This window comes from Rhipicephalus microplus, chromosome 6 (genome assembly GCF_043290135.1).
Source record: "Rhipicephalus microplus isolate Deutch F79 chromosome 6, USDA_Rmic, whole genome shotgun sequence".
Classification (NCBI taxonomy): Eukaryota; Metazoa; Arthropoda; class Arachnida; order Ixodida; family Ixodidae; genus Rhipicephalus; species Rhipicephalus microplus.
In genome coordinates, this window is record NC_134705.1 from 193,095,889 (window position 1) to 193,115,520 (window position 19,632).

At 43.1% G+C, this 19,632-nt stretch overlaps 1 protein-coding gene and 1 long non-coding RNA gene across 4 annotated transcripts in view; one reads left to right on the forward strand and one right to left on the reverse strand.

The window, feature by feature from the left end:
- LOC142765773 (uncharacterized) overlaps nt 1-1,536 on the forward strand; it is a 133,216-nt gene extending 131,680 nt beyond the window's left edge. Inside the window, exons 2-3 of the long non-coding RNA XR_012884391.1 lie at nt 714-801; nt 1,363-1,536. This is a non-coding gene — a long non-coding RNA (uncharacterized LOC142765773). The remainder of the gene's footprint in view (nt 1-713; nt 802-1,362) is intronic.
- Nucleotides 1-19,632, reverse strand: part of LOC119166799 (uncharacterized) — a 57,198-nt gene that overhangs the window by 305 nt on the left and 37,261 nt on the right. For all 3 annotated transcript variants that reach the window (XM_075867399.1, XM_075867400.1, XM_075867401.1), the window contains 5 exons: nt 19,496-19,555; nt 17,968-18,030; nt 14,055-14,099; nt 9,810-9,926; nt 9,596-9,640 (listed from right to left, as the gene is read on the reverse strand). In XM_075867399.1, coding sequence (XP_075723514.1) covers nt 9,596-9,640; nt 9,810-9,926; nt 14,055-14,099; nt 17,968-18,030; nt 19,496-19,555 — 330 coding nt within the window. The remainder of the gene's footprint in view (nt 1-9,595; nt 9,641-9,809; nt 9,927-14,054; nt 14,100-17,967; nt 18,031-19,495; nt 19,556-19,632) is intronic.

A 19,632-nucleotide genomic window follows, 5' to 3' on the forward strand; every position in this document is an offset into this window, starting at 1 on the left:
GGTAGCCTTTGTCTTACGGCTCACAAAAGGCACACCTACAGTATACTATATTATTATGAGAAGTTTCCACGCTGTAAATGTCTAACTATCGCCACTATCGATATCAAACATGGTAAAAAAGTGCCACCATATCCACGAAGTGAATGATAATGAGTGTGCGAAGCTCCGGAGGTAAACTTGGTAAATCATGAATCCTCCGTAGATTTTGCCCACTCGATTTCATCAAAACACTCCCCCTAGCCTACGTCACCGCACTAAATCCAATAATTGCCTTCCACCAATGACACGCACCATATGTGATATGATTCCTATTTTATAACAACTCGCATCTTTCATCATCAACTATACAAGTACCGCCGTGTAGTTTATAACATCTTGCATCTTTTCATCATCAGCTACAGGTACCGCATTCTATAGTGAACACTGCAAGAACAAAACGAGAGGTGGTTACATACAGGGGACAATACCGCCATCTAGTGAACAGTGCAAGAACTAAACAAGAGGTGGCTACATACAGGGGACGCACAGCCCACGCCTTAAGGAGCTTCGCCTCTAAAAGGCGTTACGTATTTTTATACAGCCTAATTAAAAGCAATTATTATTTACGGGGTGCCTGTATTGTTTTTTAAACAGATATATCTTTGCCTGCTGTGATACTTTTTATATATCCCGAAGTCTTTCAGATTCATTCTAATTCTTTTTTCTGCATACAGGAGTTGTGCAGATACGGTCAAGAAGATATTTCGGGGGCTCAGCACACGGAGTGAAAACGGCCGACTGCAGGAGGAAGTATACCTGCCGGTAAGTCTGACTCATTTGCCCTATACGGCCGATTGTTGTGCATGTTGAACGCTTAGATAGACAGAACGAGTTATGAAGAATCGGGTTGGTGGAGCCTATAATGCCATGCGTTTTCCGAAAAGACGGAGAAAAGTACTACCACGGGAATCGATCACAATCTGGAACCAAGTAAGTCTATGTTGATTGGCGGCTACAACCAGCAACCACCTGGGTGCATGCTTCTTGGGTAGTGACATTCTATTCTTGTTGAAACGGGAGCAGTCTGCGGTTTTTTGGAAGTCACTCACTATTGTTCGACATGTTTATGCACTGCTTAGTGCGCGCAAGTGACTTTGATGTGGTGACCTACTATTTATAGTTGTGTTCCGTATGCGTGCACGATGACCGATGATGGCAGCGCACAAAATGTTTAACGAGTATTGAAAGTGTATGGCCGACGGCCAATTAGTCAGAGTGTGTTCTTTTCTGAGTCATTTAATTGTGCTTGAACACTGGGCACTTGTTGCCTTTATATAGAGTGTTTTAAGTGTGTTTGTAACTTCACCTGCATTCCAAACGCAGAGGACGTGTCCGAAAAAAACAACAAGTGGAAGACCTAATCAAAAAGCAAGACCAGGCAGCCTACATGGCTTAGCTTCCCTCTCGTCTTCGATGAATCAAAGTTGACATTCACTAGCCAAAAAATTGTGACTATTTCTAAATGGCGAAAATGAAATAAAAATATTGATTGAAATAGTTTTATGTTATAGCAACACAGCATGCTGTCGAACTAGCTATGACTACATCTTATAAAATTTGCAATAATTTGCAGTGTGGAAGAAGTTTATGGAGGAGAAAATGGTGATTTATAATGAAGTAGGCACCAAGTGCATGAAGCCTTTGTTTAAACTAAGGTTTAGTGAGAGAATTGTCGTTTTATGTGGCCTCTCTTGACATTTCCAGCGAGATGAAGACTGGACCTTCCAAAACTTACTGAACACCGCGCAATTAGTTAAAGAATATAAATAAAGTGAAAATAGCATTGGTTGTCGGTAAACTACCTGCCTACACCCCGCCGTGGTGGTCTAGTGGCTAAGGTACTCGGCTGCTGACCCGCAGGGTGCGGGTTCGAATCCCGGCTGCGGCGGCTGCATTTCCGATGGAGGCGGAAATGTTGTAGGCCCATGTGCTCAGATTTGGGTGCACGTTAAAGAACCCCAGGTGGTCTAAGTTTCCGGAGCCCTCCACTACGGCGTCTCTCATAATCATATAGTGGTTTTGGGACGTTAAACCCCACATATCAATCAAACTACCTGCCTACAAAAGCAGCATGACTGATGCGAGTACAGAGTCCGCTATTAATGTTTTTTCGAGGATTCACAAGCAAGCGTGAACGCACAAATTAGATATAAAAACGAGTCTAAAATGAAACATTACTGTATGCAACTAGTCGGCATATTTTTAAACTCTGGATAAAGTGTGAAACCCAGTACACAGATATTTCCCAGTCACTGTGCTCCTCCACAAAAAAAAAAAGGACACTATCAATCAAGGAAGGGGTACATAAAGGAGATACAACCTCGCTACTGCTACTTACTGCTTGTACAGAAGCTCACTTCTTGTATAGAATTTCAAATGACTAGATTCGTGAGAATAGGAGTAAAATTACTGTGCAGATCCTCAAAGCTATTTATGGTTTGTAGACTGTTTGCATAGCTTGCGTTGGAGGAGTACCCAAACAACCAGATCAGCAAGAATAGGAATAATAATAAACACATATTTTAGCAATTTATCATTTGTAGACGACCCCGTAGTTCACATCAATGACATCTACGATTGACAATAAAGTTTTTCAATAACTAAACCGATAAATCTTGAGAGTTTTAGAGGAACGCGAGAATAAGGTGATACCGATAGGTCGCCCAGCGAAAGATCCCGAATTAGCGATAGACAATCGGGTCTTTTATTCAGTAGAAGAGCGTATCTTTGCAGGCAAGACATGAACTGGCTACTCATATAAAGAAAATACAATGAAGAATATGGATGGGCTGCTGTGCATATTATGCGCACTCAACTTATAATCAGTAACTTGCCAGTGTCACTAAAACGAAAAGTACACATCGATTGCATTTAACCAGTCGTAAGTTATGCTGCCGAAACTAGAGAATAACAAAAGAAACTCGATAAGGACCTAAGAAACATGCAGCTTGCAACGGAAGAAAATAATTATTTGCGTAACTCTAAAATATAGAAAGAAGGTGAAGTGCTTTAGAGAAAAAAAAAAGAGGGTTAGGTGTTACGTTGGTATGTATTCAACGAGGAAATTAAGTGAACCTGGACAGGTTACGTTATGAGGAAAGATAACAGAGGACCAATGAATACGAAGAAGGAAGGAAGGAAAATAGGAGGAAAAGAACGACAGGGAGGTTAACAGCCTATAGGCAGCCGGTTTTCCACCCTGCGCCTGGGAGGGGGATGGGGGAGATGAACAATATAGAGGAGAGAGGGAAAAGAGATAAACACAACACATCAGGCCGCACACGCGCGCACACTCAGTCATAGTCCAGTCTTGTCTTTTGTGGTGTGTGACATGGCTGTTACAGCCGCTTGTTCAAGTCCGTGTCACGTAAGAATTCCAACAGTGCTTTCGTCGCCTTCTGTTGCAATGCCCTCTAATGAATACGAAGAGATGGATACTGGGATGAATACAAAGAGGTGGGAAGTGAGACCGGAGAATAACAAAGGAATATGAGAAACCATGAGATTTGAAGAAAATACGCCTGGCCTGCACAGAAAGCACAGTAGAGTGACAGCTAAAGCTGAAAAAAAAAAAGGCATTTCTAGAACCCTTTGTGATTTATTTCGGGGCCACTAATACACGCACGTACGCTTCGAATATACACGCGACGCCATAAATCATATTTTTGTCAAATTTGGAAGCACCTTCTAAGTCATTCTGCGGAAAAGCGAGGCACTCGCTGAGCATTCGCAGGACATTATGCACACTTAGTTCATACGGTGGCTGATGACGATGAAGAATTATGGCTGAGCACTTAGTATTAACCTCGCAGCATTAAGCGAGCCATTCCTTACAAAATTTGAAGTGTGCGACTTATACTGAATTCGAATTGTGTGATACATTCGTGTTATTTTACTCCTCTACCACACTATATTACAAATGATAACATGGTTCTTTCCGGAGATAACGTGCGTATGGGGTCTTTTTTTGAAGGAGTTTCGAGCCCCGTCATGGCTCTGTTGTGGAATGCTGGGGTACCATGTGGAGAGCTTTGGTTGGAACCCTGTTCCATTGTGGAAGTGTTCCTTATTACCGCGATCGTGGTTATGGGCCCCGGTAGCGGACAACTACGGTGCCAAAAATGCCCCTCGTGATCTCATAGCAGCTTTCATTCTAATATGACGGCATAATATGGAATCAGCTCACGCCGGACAGGGTAGGTTCGAGAGCATTGGGAAAAGCCGTCGTCTTCAGTCGACACCACACAGTGTGATGGTGAGTATAATCATTGTTGTATTCAGGAAACATAGTTGAGCGTTATGTGTGGGAGCGTTTGGTTTAGAAAAGAGCCTATAAAACTTGCTTGATTCACTTTATCTTGCAAGACCCATTCTTACAAAATGCAAACAATTTTTAAGGTTATACGACATGGCAACGTGCCAGTATGCAGCGAACATAGTGTTCATGAACGAGCACAGGGGAGAAGGAGCAACTTACCTTTAGCTCATCACTCTGCACAGTGCGCGCCGGATCTGTGCTGGTTCATGCGCGAATATGGCCCCGAAAAACCAATAATAGGAGCCCAGGCTGCTGTGTACTTTGATAACTACTATAAAAATAACTATCGCGTTATTCAGCTGACGTCCACGCGAACTTTTCGTTTAGGAGTGGCAAATTCGTGCATTCTTGATATTATTCTGACATTATCCGTGACATGTCCTAACTGTGTTGTTACTGAGTCATGTGGTATCAGTGCTTCTAAGCCGCATTTTCACGCCGCATTACTTGCCATGGCCGCTAACAGACGGCGGCACCACACCACTCCGCCTATCTTTTTCAACAGAAAGCGTGGTGCGAAAGAGAATGTGTGAGACATACAACGCGCGTTTGTAGTGTGTCGTGTAATTCACCGGTTGCTTGCGCTCGCGGTCCGACAGATTATAGTTTGAATTCGTGGGGGTGAAACTTTATTCTTTTTTTTTCATTTCTCATTAATTAGCGTTCATGTTATCAAGTCATATCAGTGAGAAGAAGTCATATGAGTGACAAAAATACGTCACTGAGGTTTTTGGAGACCCCGTCATAAAACACTTCCGCGTTAAAAAAATAAGGTAATACGCTTGATTTGCGCAAGAGATTAGTTGCGTCAAATAAAACTGAGCACACATCGTAAAGACGCACCACAGCGTCACAGTGGTATTTATATTGATTTTTGTGCCTTCTAAGGAGTGTGAGCTTCGATTTTAGACCAAAAGTCATGAATGACGAACTTCTGAGGCGGCCGCGCAGTGTCCTCTTTGTAAATGTGAAAACTTGTTTTTACAAGCAAGCTAGCTCTTATCGAGATTTTAGAGGTCCGTAGAGGACTTTTAAATCCGAAGCATTACTTCGTGAACTTCGGTGACTTTGAGCGCATCTATCTATCTAGCCGCTTACGTTTGGGTGCTCTCGTGGTCACCTCCTTAGCGTGGCGTGAACCAAAATTGGCATGGCAGGTAAGACCGTTTTACAAATGTGACGCGCTGGTCAAGACAAGAATAATGTCACAATCCCGTCGCGTACGTCGTCAAACACTTCCCACCAGACAGTGGCACATATCCACGGGCGAGTATGTGCCGCTAGTATGGGTGTATGTGCCACAGGTTATTGGCACTTAGTATGGAGCCAGGAGCGACAACAACGCACATGGACACAACGCACATGGACTTTAACGCGCCAGCGTTTAGAAACACTCGACATCGGTAGCGTCGACCCGACGAATGCAAAGAATAAATGTCAGGGTCCCAACTAGAATCGAACCCAAGCATTATGCGTGGCAATGAAGCGTTGTACCACAGAGCTACGCCAGGTCTCGGAACTACATTTCAAATAGACGATAACCTTCGTGAAACGTCAATAGTAGTAATAGTAGTTGCAGTGCTGCTTACCCAACTTAATAAACATTACATATGTACCCCTTTCATAGAGCCGTTACATCAGGTTAACGTCAATTGTGTTTAGCTGCCATGCGCTGAAGTTGATTTACGTAGCAGCGTTCAGGGCCAGCGTCCTCGCGAGCATCACCGCTTCATATCAGTTTCTGGTGTGGCTGATACGCGTGTTACATTTTGGCATCGTTGCGCAAGTGCAAACAACCGGTTATATGAACATCTGCAACTCTTCAACTTATGTCTGTGCTTGCCACATTTGTACACATATTTGGCGTCATTTCATTACGTGTCGCTCAACGAAAAAATTGCAACATGGTCACCTTCCTTACGTATGCTTTGTATAACGTCGATTCCTATAGGTACGTCGGATCTGCCGATTTTTTTTTTCAGTAAAAATCTAATGACCTCAGTATCGCTTTTGAAAATTTGATGACATAAAAAATTAGTCAATTACGACAAGCACACGCGAAGTTACAAGGGTTCGTCACGTATTTGAAACGCGCACTTTTCTCTCGTTCGAACGAGCGCACTGGAAGATAAACAGGGGAGATGGTGGTGGGAGGAGTTAATGCTAGCAAGGAACGAAGTAGTTACGCCAGCCCACCACGTTGCTTCAAGGGCACATGATAAAACGCGATCAATCTCTCCCGTTGGGATTCCATTGTGCTAGTGTGGCTCGCTGTCTGGAATTGTCTGGGTGCACGTTAAAGAACCCCAGGTGGTCAAAAATTTCCGGAGCGCTCCACTACGGCGTCTCTCATAATCAAATAGTGGTTTTGGGACGTAAAACCCCCGAAATCAATCAATCAATCTAGAACTGTTTAGAATTAGAAGATGGAGTGCTGCGGAAGCACGTGCTGTTACTGCATGCTAAGAAACGTATCGCATCGAAGCACTGTTCTCGATATGTGTGTGCTGTTTCTTCTCTTGCAAGCCCTCCTTGCCGGGCATGACTGCAAGATTTTTTTGTACATGTTCATGGTAGTGCATTTTTTTCTCACCACGCCCGCGGGGTTCATGACCCTTTTAATAATACAACAGCGCCACTCGATTTTCGTGTGTAGGAAGAATTTTCTTATACAGCTTCATTTCTACTCTTAGGTTCGGATGATCATATTTGTATGCATCTAGAAAGCCCAAAAAAGTTTTGCTTCAAAAGCTTGTTATGTCGGTAGTATTTCATAGCTAGTTGGCGCTGAGTGAATGCCTGCGTAATAATAGTGAAAACGAAGAAATACAACACAGAAATACACAGCCACTGTTAAATGACAATCGATTTTCAGTCTACATGAGGACCATGTATATACACTACCCAGCACACACGCAAACGCAGCATCACAAAATATGAGAAAACAATTTCAACCCCGCCTAGCTGTACGACCCTCTAACGCAGCATTTTGTTTGCATACGTGATAAAATGCTTTTTTTTTTGACCCTGCAATGACCGAAATGCTGGCATGTTGCATCCGCTCTGTGAATCGAAGAGTCTGTAATATATACCTTTCTTTGTGTTGCTCTGACATATGCGTCACAAAATTCATGGTCATGTGCGGGGACACATTCTACAATTTTTTTTTCAGTGTATCCCTCAAAAAACCACACCCTGCCATGTGGTGCTGCCCGAACCATTGATCGACGCATCTGAGCGTCTTGAAAATATACAGTGGGCTGAAGTCAACTGGAATGAAGCACGCGACTCCTGTTTTGCAAGCTGTGAACTTCAATTCATGTTTTAAAAAAAGAAACCCGCGTCTTCCAAAGTTCCGGCACTTCAAAACCTAGCCTCGGCTGCTCACCCGCAGGTCACGGGATTGAATCCCGGCTGTGGCGGCTGCATTTTCGAAGGAGGCGAAAATGCTGAGGCCCGTGTGCTAAGATTTGGGTGCACGTTAAAGAACCCCAGGTGGTCAAAACTTCCTGAGCCCTCCACTACGGCGTCTCTCATTGTCATATGGTGGTTTCGGGACGTTAAACCCAACATACCGTTAAAATCATTCGAAGCCTAGCCGCACTGGCTCTGGCTTGTTAAGAGCCGTGAATTGTAGGAGCTGTGGCTTGCTTTTTACTACATTCATCTACTCTTCTTCCATCTAAGTGAAGCGCTAATTAGCGTTTCACCGAGCGACAACTCGGTTTTCAGATGATATCCTGCCTTAATCATCATCATCATCATCATCATCATCATCATCATCATCATCATCATCATCATCATCATCATGTCTACGTCCACTGCAAGACAAAGGCCTCTCCTAGGTTCCGCCACTCAACTCGGTACTGTGCTTGCTGCTGCCAGTTTATACCCGCAGACGTCTTAATCTCATCTTCCCACCTAAATTTCTGCCTCCCCTAACCCGCTTGCCGTCTCTGGGAATCCAGTAGGCAGGATAAGCGCTGGCCTTGTATATACACATGTAAACTGTCTTCGAAAAGTAGCCTGAGTATTGTGTAGGCAGTACTCCTGGAAGGCGGCACGCAGGCTGTTCATTCTACTTCCACACTTCACCAGCTTTCAATGTGCTAACACCTAATGAAAAACCTCTGTGTTCGAACGCGGCTTTCACATTCACCATATATCGCTACCTCGTGACGCAGAGGTACACTTTCAAGAACTATAGATGGCACCATTCACGGGCATTCCACGAGTAACCCGCAGTTCCCCTGCAAACTTCCTAAAAACATCCAAAATGCCAAAAACAGCTTCAGCTGAGGGGGTGGGTGGTCAAAATAATTATTGATTAAAATATAATCGACTACATGTACAAAATGACACACAACGCTTCTCGAAGATGCATTTGACATAGTTGTGCGAAAAATATTTCACTATCACGAAACTGGAGCTAGCAAGATTACGTACAGGTTCTATTACTTTGCTTAAGGCATTCATCTCGAACACTTACAAAGTTTGCCGTAATATATTTGCAGACTAACTGCCACAGGCATTCTGATAAATCAATGACACCATCGCACCCCTGTCGTCCCCGTTCGATACCCCCGATGCGGTCTGATTCTGATGGAGGCGAAATGTTCAGGCCTTTGTACACCAACATGTGAGTCATGTATGATGTATGTAATGTATGTCAGTGTCAGTGTACGTTGACAAACAACACCAGATGGTGAAAATTTCTGGAGCTCTTCATTACAGCGTCTCTCGTAATAATATTGTTGTTTTTTCACGTAAGAACCCATACATTATATTAATAAACTATTATTAGCCACATCCCCATTTTTGTAGTTTTCGCAAATCGTTTTCTATGGTTGATTCGGCCTTGTACTAGAAAATAAGCATTCTTCGTTGGCCGAGAAAGCATAACTATTGCAAAGGGCGTTGTGCTGTGCTTATTAAACAGTATACAATTCATTTTGCACGTCTGACGCAGAACGTATGATGCAGTCAATATGCAAAGATATAGTTTTTGTTTCAAAAAACCTAGAAAGACTGCCTTTGCTTAATCCCTGTTATTTGTTTATTCAAAGAAAAATATGCTCTATAAGGCAATATAATAAATAAAATGTTTCGAGTTTTTGCTACTCTGGTTAAGAATCTCGGTATCACTCAAGGACGCTACCAAATAGCATAATTCAAAACACGCTATTGCTGCTCTGATACACACTTTCACATTTGCAAAAAGAAGGCAATGGTACTCACCCCAAGTCCCGTTAATACCCGGCCGTTGACCAGGGAAGCCCCATCCTGAAAATAAATTAAATCGGTTTTGGTTGCTTCACTGTATAACAATGATTCTTTAGCAAGCTCGCAGCATCCCCACCATGTTGCAGTTGCATGAGTGTTTTGTTGCATAAACCATTTTAGTGCTTTACAAAAACACACAAGTATTTAAAATGGTGGAGGTAACACTTACCGGGGCCACCGGGGCCACCGGCTCCTCCAACGCCACCGACTCCCCCAACACCGCCAACGCCACCAACTCCTCCGATCCCTCCAACACCACCAGCAATCCCAGTGCCACCAGCGCCACCTGCATGTGGGAAAGAATGGTTAATAAGACAGAACACGGCCGCCCACAGAACACCTAAACGCGCCCGATCCAGGCGACCGTGGACAGAATGGACAGTTTGCAATATTCTGCAAGTCGGCTTTTCTGCAAGGCTTGTTTTTCAACCAAACACTCTCGTTCACAGACTACTTTTCTCACTCATTGTGCAGCGAAGGCACGTGAGCACTCGAGTATAACAAAATGTCACTTCTCCGAATTCCAGCGATGGCACGCGAGAACGGGAGTACAACATAATAAGCTAGAAAAGCAGTTTGCGAACGAGAGTGTTTGGTTGGAAAACAAACCTTTCAGAAAAGCGGCCTGAAGATTATTGCAAACTGTCCATTATCAGAATGTAAAGAGCGAGCAGCACGTATTCAAGATATCAAAGAACTATTTCAGTATTGTACTCTTTTGCCCCGGGAACAGAGGGGAACAGAGTGCTGTTTAAGGAATGTGCGAACACGCAAGGAAGAAAATGACGAGAGCGATGAACCAACTGGAGTGGTGGACATAGGGAGGTTACGCGAAATTGGCCAAGCTGAAACGAGAATTTTTCATAGTTGGCATTGCATTACAAAATTTCATCTTTAACCTAACTTACCTCTTAGAAATCTCAATCATAAAGCCAATCTGTATGATCCACCCGACTCTTGGCCGGTATTCCCAAGTGGTTAGGCGCCAAAATTTTAAGGAGCACCTTTATCATCATCATCGTCATCATGATCACATTGAACATATTAAAAATGAGGTTACACGCGTTGTTGGGATGATAAGTAGACTTAGCCGGCTCCATTTCGGTCTATGCATACACACGCTGATCATGATCTACCGCATGTATGTTCACGCGATTCTTGAATTTGGCTGTGCATACAAGATAAACCCCTTTATTCTTTTAGAGCGGGAAGCTCTTCACAGTTATTTAAGTGTGCCAAAATTTACAGCTAACAATGATTTCTGTAGAGAAACCCTCTGTTGCTAGCAGATTCTGTATTTTAACAATTAAAACGTATTTAGACTTTCCTGAATCCACTTTAAGAAGACAGCAGTTCGTATTTTTTGCAGAACCCAGTATTTTTTTAAGCATTGGTACCGTGTATATAAACCTCAATTTTGCCTGTTCAAATTTTATACATTGATGTTAACGTATGTTGCATGCACGCGACGATACTTTTGCATGATTGGACAAGAGGAAAATCCTAACTGCAACTTGTGTAGCACGGCCGAAACTGTTAATCACATCCAGTGTGCGTGCCCTTTATACGCAGTTGAAAGACAATCTCGTAAGTTCGTCACAGATGACCTAAATTGCCAACCCTTTTCGGAAGAGAAACTTTTGGGTGCTTGGGAACGTGTGGATCACGCCCAACGCAGTTTAAAGGTGGTGGTGGTGGTAAAAAACATTTATTTCAGAAAAAGTTTACTAGAGAGTGCCGACGTGGCCCATCGGCGTGCTAGAGTGGCAAGGCCCTATTCCGGGACGCCAGTGGAGCTGGAAGCTGCCCGTGCGCGCTCCACCAAGGAGCGTTGTGCAGCCAAGGTAGAGCAGCCGAGCCTGCTCACCTTTTTAAGCAAGACAGGTTTAAACTCCCGCCTTTAGAGAATCAGCTAATGTAGAGACTTCAGTGCGTGTACTACAGCGAACGAGACATTGTGTGCAGTGTCTCATTGTGCTATGTCACAATCACCTCTCATCACACCCTCCTCATTCTTCCCCTTTTCCCCTTACCCCAGTGAGGAGTTGCAGGCCAGAAACCTGCTTTCAAGGCTGACCTCTCACCCTTCTTCTCATTAAACACCTTATTCTTCTGCTTCCTATTCAAGATCGGTGCATTGAGTGCGTTTCGCAATGCGTTAATCCCAGTGCTTGTTTTCTAACCACAGGCGGTCACAGACGTTGCAGCCGAAGCCAATGTGCCGCTGGAAAAACTTCCACCGAGAACGGCGTTCACCCTGGTGAACGTGCTTCCACAATCATCACATTGGTGGTGGTGGTGGTTAGAAGAAGAGAAAGGCACTTAACTTCTGCAGCCCGGTCGGGAGCACGGTGCAGTGCCTGACCATCACATTGATGCCGCAATGCCGCGTTATTGCAAGCGTCTGACAGCGCGAGCCAACTCGGCGAGGAGGTTTCAGAGAAACTGATGCGTGCGGGCTGGACCGCACTGCTGTGACGACGTCACTCAGAACGCAGCCAATGGCACTCGTGCTTGGGAACGACGCTGAGGTCGACGTAGCTGATAGAGCGGCCAATTGGGACCGCTCATGACACCACTACCGAACGGATTTTCGTTTCTCCTAGCCATATACAGCTTCCTCCAGCTTTTCCAGTAGCAAATGCTCCCTTTCCATCTGGCGTACACGACACTCGGCCTTTGGATACCCTAATTTCCACGTGTGGACTCCAAAGCACTGTTTTGCCCCGCCGCGGTGGTCTAGTGGCTAAGCTACTCGGCTGCTGACCAGCAGGTCGCGGGATCGAATCCCGGCTGTGGCGGCTGCATTTTCGACGGAGGCAAAAATACTGTAGGCCCGTGTGCTCAGATTTGGGTGCACGTTAAAGAACCCCAGGAGGTCGAAATTTCCGGAGCCCTCCACTACGGCGTTTCCCATAATCATATGGTGGTTTTGGGACGTTAAACCTCACATATCAATCAATCAATCAATCAATCAATCAATCAATCAATCAATCAATCAATCAATCAATCAATCAATCAATCAATCAATCAATCACGTGTGGAGGTAATATTTTATTAGCAGGGGACTTTAGCGCCCATCATGTTACCTGTGGATAAAAACTGATGCATATGGCAGCCGTTTGTGAGATATGGCCCTAGATGATGATTCACATGTTTCAATTTGGGAAGCCCAACATACGTGTGGGGTCCATCTTCAGCGCTGGATTTAGCTTTTAGGAGCGAAGCTCCTTAAGGCTTCACCCGATCGTCCTTTGTATACTAACCACCTCTCTCGGATATGTGCCACCGGGGAGTTTAGTTCTCGGAATATCCGGTAGATGGTAGTACTTGTGTATAATCAATACATGATGAAAAGATGCGAGATGGTGGTACTTGGAGCGTTCACTAGACGGACGGACATAGAGGCAGACAGACATACAGCCGCACGGACGGACAGATGAACCCACGGTTGGACGGACGGAAGAATGCACGAACGAACGGAGTACGCTTCGCCCCACTGATCATCGTTCAGTCCGTGGATATGCTGTGGTATTTTACAAGCTCCAACCTTAATGTTTCTTCTTCGTCAGTGGTTGATTGTGCTACAAATAGTGAACGCTTACCGATTACTTTTGAAATGAAAAATCCGGTAGCCTCCTCACTCTCAAACACTCATAGGTTTGTAAATTACCCGAAATTTTCGAAAAATTCTTTACTTTTTTCGATTGCTTCTCTATGAACAAAACCACGAAGTCGAAAGCTCTGAGCATGTGTTCTGTTTTAAATTATTCCCGCGAAAAATCTGAATTTGTGCTCTCGTCAGTTAAACAAATATCTAATTCTCCTTGGTGAAATGATGATAGCCCAAGAGACTTTAACCACATGAAGGCAGCCTGAAAAGAGCGACTATATAATCAGTGCCCTCAAAATTGTAAGGACCACCAGTCCTTAGCCGTGCTTTAAAAGAAGCAGTTTTCAAGGCAAAAGAAGATTGCGACAGTCAGAGATTCGAATATATTTCTAAATCTCACAATAAAATGAAATTAACCAGATCTCACAGACAATCATACCAAGGAAAGTATTGTTAGAATTAATTGCTATGTAAAGATGTAGAAATGAAAGTGAACGAAAACTTGCCGTGGGCAGGGACCGAACCTGCAACCTTTGAATAACATGTCTGATGCTCTACCATCTGAGCCACCAACAGCGGCTATCTCCCCGTCTTCTTTATGGGCTATATATGGGCAATAATTATGGGAGCATAAACCAGTGCTGCCGAGAGCCAAGACGGCGATTCATTGCTACTGGCGGTGCTGACTGATTCATGGACGTTTTATACAAAGAGCATTTGGGGAAAGCTTCATGATACTGCAGTACTTAGGACGTACCATTGCGTTCAACTGTATAGAAAAGTAGAATCATCTGCACTCACCAGCGCCGCCTGTTAAGCCCGGGAGTTGAGTGCCATTACCGAAACCTGCAAAGATGAAAAGAAGAGAAGTTATTGCATGTATACGTAATTCGGCAAATGCTGTCTATAGAAAAAAAACTATGTTAGCCGATTTGCACGTGATGGGCCTATATGCAGTAGACAAAACATCAGTTGACTATGATAACGTGAAACGAAATATACGAGAAGCGAAAATAGTGACAGAGTATTCAGTTGGGAAAAACAACCAGGTTAACGAATTTTATAACAACGATTAAACTATACATGACGTCCTTCATTACTCTTGATACTGCTGAAATCTCATTGCACACTTTAATGAAGGTGTAGGGAATACGAGACGGAAATGGCAGAGGACAGGAGACAAACCAAGATAGCGATTAATTCCCCTCAAAAAGTTATTGAGGAGTTTACTCGAGAACGTATAAGACGAACGCCTAAAATGGAATGTGATGGCGAGAAAAATAGCGCTGGATAGTCTGTCGAAAGTGGGCGAGTTGTAAACTGAAAGCGACGCGTTGTAGTATATACTGAGATATGATACCTAAGACATCTACTCACAGGAGAGCGTAATCACAGAAATTAAATTCTCCGATGAGTAAGAACAGGTTCCGGCACAAGCAGCAGGCAGTCTCGAAAAAACGCAGCTGATCCATTTTTTCTAAGAATTAGTATAACACGAAAGTGAAACGTGTCTTAACAGAGGTACTTGAGTGTTTATTGTGCATTATTTCGCCACTTGGGTGAAGGAATGAATACTACAGCAACTAATTGCTAAGTCGCGTGAAGAACGTCAAGCCACTGGAAACTTGCAGTGCGCACCTCAAGTCAAAACTTGCAGCGCGCACCTCAAGCAGAAAGCACGCACGAAATGAGCATACACAGGGCGATCGCAGACTAATAACTGTCACGATTCGACACTTAAGCAACGCTGTTCAAACATGTAGAAAGACGCATGAAACAAACGCACTAGTATACGCAGGGCAAGCATCCCGATTCAACTGTCACATTTGTTACTTATTTGTGTGTGAGCAGCCTGTTCCTTTCGTAAACACGGCAGCGGCAGCGAGATAAGTGACCATTGAGCCCTCCCGAATCACAAGTCTGAATAGCGCCCGCAGAAATACCTTGCTCCATGGAGGTGGCGCTTATACCGAAACGCGAGAGGCAACGACTTTTAGAGCGCTCCCAATGCAGCCAATGCCAAAGTTCGTTAATACAAAGAAAACCTTAGTGCTTAGTAGACAGATTCTGTTCCTTTTCTTTTTTGTTTGCAGCTTCTTAGCATATAATTTACAACGTCATATCCGGGACGTAAATACGTCAGCGGAGCAGTGGTGGAGCCCAGCATAATGCACTTTCGTGTTGTTCAAGCAAAAAAAAAAATCTTCCGCTAAAAATATACAATCATTAGATACTGCCACTTCTAAGAATTCTAGTTGAAACTTCGAGGCTCACGAAGCAACTAGAAAAAATTGTTGAGGACGACGGCGCGTGCAATGAAAAGTAAAACTATATGAAAACATTAGGAGATCAGACAGCAGAATGGGACAGGGGACTAACAGGAGTTGCAGAAGTCAGGTGACATCAAGAGGATAAAATGGACCTGGGCCACCCAAGCACTGTCTAAAACAAACTATGATGTAGAGTAAGGACAACAGAATCGCCACCAGGAGTTATGGGAAACGCAGTCAATGAGGGCAGATAATTAGATGAAGTGACGTAAATAAAAAAAGTTCGCAGGGATGAAATAAACCACCACGCACAGTATATGATAAACTGAGGTCTTTGAGATAGGCCTTGATCCAGCAGAGGACTAAAACATGCTGAGAATGATCATGATGACTGTTTGCCCACTGCGCTATATGACTCGGCCTTTTCTTGCTGTACATTGAGTTGTTAGCTACAATAAAGCTGAAGCCTCTGCTCTGCTTCTTGTTTTCCGAGCACTGTGCTTCAACAAGCTAGGACAAAATAGAATGAGTTTTCTGCAGGTGTCTGCATGACTATAGACAGACAGAAGCTGAAATAACAATGTTCATAGGTGTCGTATGGTTCGCAAAATATAGTGGCAATCTTTACGTAGAGAAAGTGATAGAGTGAAAGGAGGAAAGCAAGAATTGGACACGGCAACATAACCTACACATTTTCAAAAAAATATCAGCAGACCAAACGTATTTTTGGGAATCAGTTTCAAGTGAAACACTCAGCTGTCTAGCTGCGTTTCCTTTTGTCTTTGAATCAAAGGTTACTAGATGGATCGACACGTTTCTTGTTATTGGAGTAATGTGCCCAGCGTGCACTTACCACGCTTGTCCACCTTTGCTTACTTTTGGAGAGTAACACCTGGTCTGAACTAATCTCAGCATTCATTGTGAAAGCACACATTTCAGGTTTATTGAAACGTAGCATGTAAAGTAAATGATGGTGCGATTTGCATTTTGCGTTCGTTACTGTAAATGTCAAACATAACATTCGTTAGTGTACTGCTCCTGTATCCCGCAGCACTCGAATATTGCTTGCCGAGTCGGAGGAGATATGTACGTGATATTTATTCAACTGCTAAAAAAGCGTAGTAGGACGAAAATCGACCTTAAATATATGAAATGTACAAGTCCTACACCAGCATTTGACGTGGATGCACCCACGTTGAAGCCTGTTCGCTCCTCTTCATCCAGACTACCAACGTCAATGATCATGCTTTAACTCTAACTCTAACATTGGAAAAGGGACACCATCTAACGAATTCAATTTATTTCGATTTGAGTAAGAGCTTATCCTTTACTTTAAAATAAAAAAACGCTGGCTTTCCTGGTCCAACTCAGGCCCCCTTTCAAGGGTGGCTGAGGGGCATCAGGAACCAATAGAGTTTATAACGCCTTCTACTCAAGTCGAGGCGCCACGTTGGTTTTTCACCGACGTCCCGTAGTCGGTGACAAAAATTTAGAAAAACATTTAGTGCGTCTGAGATATAGAAAGTCCGGTTGAGGAAACCATTGCTAAGTGTGTGTCTGAGTGAGCTCCACATTGTTTGACCGACTTCTCGTCTTATCTACTCAACTTCAGCATTACCATCAGCTTTATGTCCCCGGCTCACGTTTATACCCAATATGTTTCACATATCAATACAGTAGCACTCATACGCCAGCTGAATATTAACTGAACAGATGCGTCAGTTACGGAAGGAGGAAGTGCTCGATCCTCCTTCAATTCTTTTTTGTAGGAAGGTCTTGTTAAAACCTTTTCTTCTAAATGATCACTTTCTGTATCAATGTCCTTAGTGCACAGCATCCAGTGATTCGTATATAAAGATGATATCAAAATCACCATGTAAAGTCCCGATTTTCCGAGATATCGGTGTTAAAAAGCATCGATACCTTGGACAAAAAGGGTAATAGCGCGCTGACGGACTCACGAATGGACTCATTCTAACTCCGACTCAGATAAAGAAGTGTGTCTGAGTCATCTTAAGTGAGGGATATTCTGATAAGCTAGAGTGCGACTAAACTCAATCGAGGAATGTTTTAATGATTGTGAATTCGAGTGAGCCCGCTTAAGGAAAACAATTATGAGTGTGAGTCCGAGTTAGCCCTTATGGATAGATATGTTACACGACTGAGTCTGAGTGAGCTCCAAATTTTCTGCCGACCTATGGACATGACATTAACGTAAAAAGTATTCAGATGCTACCGCATTTTACATGATCCGCGAAGAAGATGCAGAAAAACAATGTGGCAATCATTTTGAGCCATAGAAGAAAAAGAAATAATGCGAATGTTTACTTTCAAGTGTAAGAAGTTTCTCTTTTTATGCTTTGCTAACAAGATTTAAAGGCACGTGTTTATGTAACACTGAAACACTGATATCGATTTGATTAATGAAGACTGAATACTTTTACCTGAACCCCCAATTTGTCCTGGTAGGCCGATAGTGACGCCACCAAGAGATCCTCCAGCACTACCTGAACGAGAAAAAATATTCATGTGCTCACAAGCACCACGAAAACATTGGCCAAAGCGATTTGCAGCGTACGGTTAGGAAAAGGATATTTCAGTAGTCATGTTTTGCCGTTTCTAAAGCTCTATGAAACATCTGACGTAGGCATTTACGTTTATGTCACGACCAAAGTGAGTGTCACATGTAATTTTAAACATCACACTGTGTCAATGTTCAACTACAACAATTTCCTAGACAACTCTTTATGTTCTGCAATAGCTCTATGAAAGAACTGTCCTAAAACTCGACAAAGTGGTGGAAGAGTGACGTGACGTTGCCGTAAGCATAATTGTCTGCCAGTTGCGAAAGCCCCCGTCATGTTCATATGTTGATTAAATTTGTTAAGTTGGAAGCTTCTCAAGTGGTGGTCAAAAGTAGCTTTTATCTGAAAAAACTCCCCGCAACGAAATTCAGGTCAGATAAACTCACCCGAGAGAGTATTTTATAGAAGTAAGAAATGTAAAATATTTCAAGTTACCTAACGCAAACCATTGCTTAGGTCAAGTTGAGCACCTAACGCTGATATCAAAGTCTACTATTTGGCTTTGCCGGAATGGCGTCTTTTCAGATAGAGGCGTCGACTTCTGAAGTTGAGAAATGTATGACGTGCTTCTTCAGACATGACAAAACAATGGCAGCACCAGCAAAGGAATAAAAAGAAGACCATGTCGTGCAAATAAATAAATAAAAAATAGCTGGTCTTCGAGTAACATAAGACAGCTGGTAATTATTGTGGTACACAACTCAGATGGTACTTCACAATTCAGTACTTGTTTTGGTATTGCAATATAACAACACGATGGCAAGTATTGTAAAACCACCACGAGATGCTGATTCCCGTTGAGAGGAACATATTTGTGGGGACTCACAAGAAACAGTGATTAATTTTGTTAGAAAGTAGGGTGCATACAGTCATTTTTTTTTCACAGTCACAATACTGAACTGCGCCGTTTTGCATATTACTGCCTACTTTTGGTGTTGCTACCTTTGTATTTGCCGTTTATAAATGTTTGTGGGACAGAGAAATGATACATAACAAATATTTGTATAAATATTGTTAGCAATAAGTCATAAGCTTCTGCGGAATAACTTAGGTAAACCGTTCAGATGGTCGTAATAAAGGTACTGTACACCTTTCTGTGAATTAAAAAATAGTACATAGCAATCCATTTTACTGGTGAAAGTAACGCACACAAGATGAATTTTAGCTAAGTGCCTCAAAAACGACCACCAAGTGAGTATACTAATATTTAGTGATGTCTTTTTCTACAAAGTTGGTCGTCTTCTCTTTTACTTTAGTTCACCCATTTTCGGGATAGCATTACTGTGCAAGTTCCGCGTTGTTTTAGCATTGAGTATCTTTGTAAAGAACCGAAACTTTGGAATTTGTGATAATTAACCAGATCCAATGAAAGTACCAAACTACCCACCTCCTGCTCCACCCAGGCTACCAGAAATGCCAGCTGCACCATTCGCGCCACCATTAAGACCTAGACAAAACAGAAGAAATAAGCATATCTTGAAAGCAGATTATACAACATATATCTACCAATTGAAGCTGTCAGGT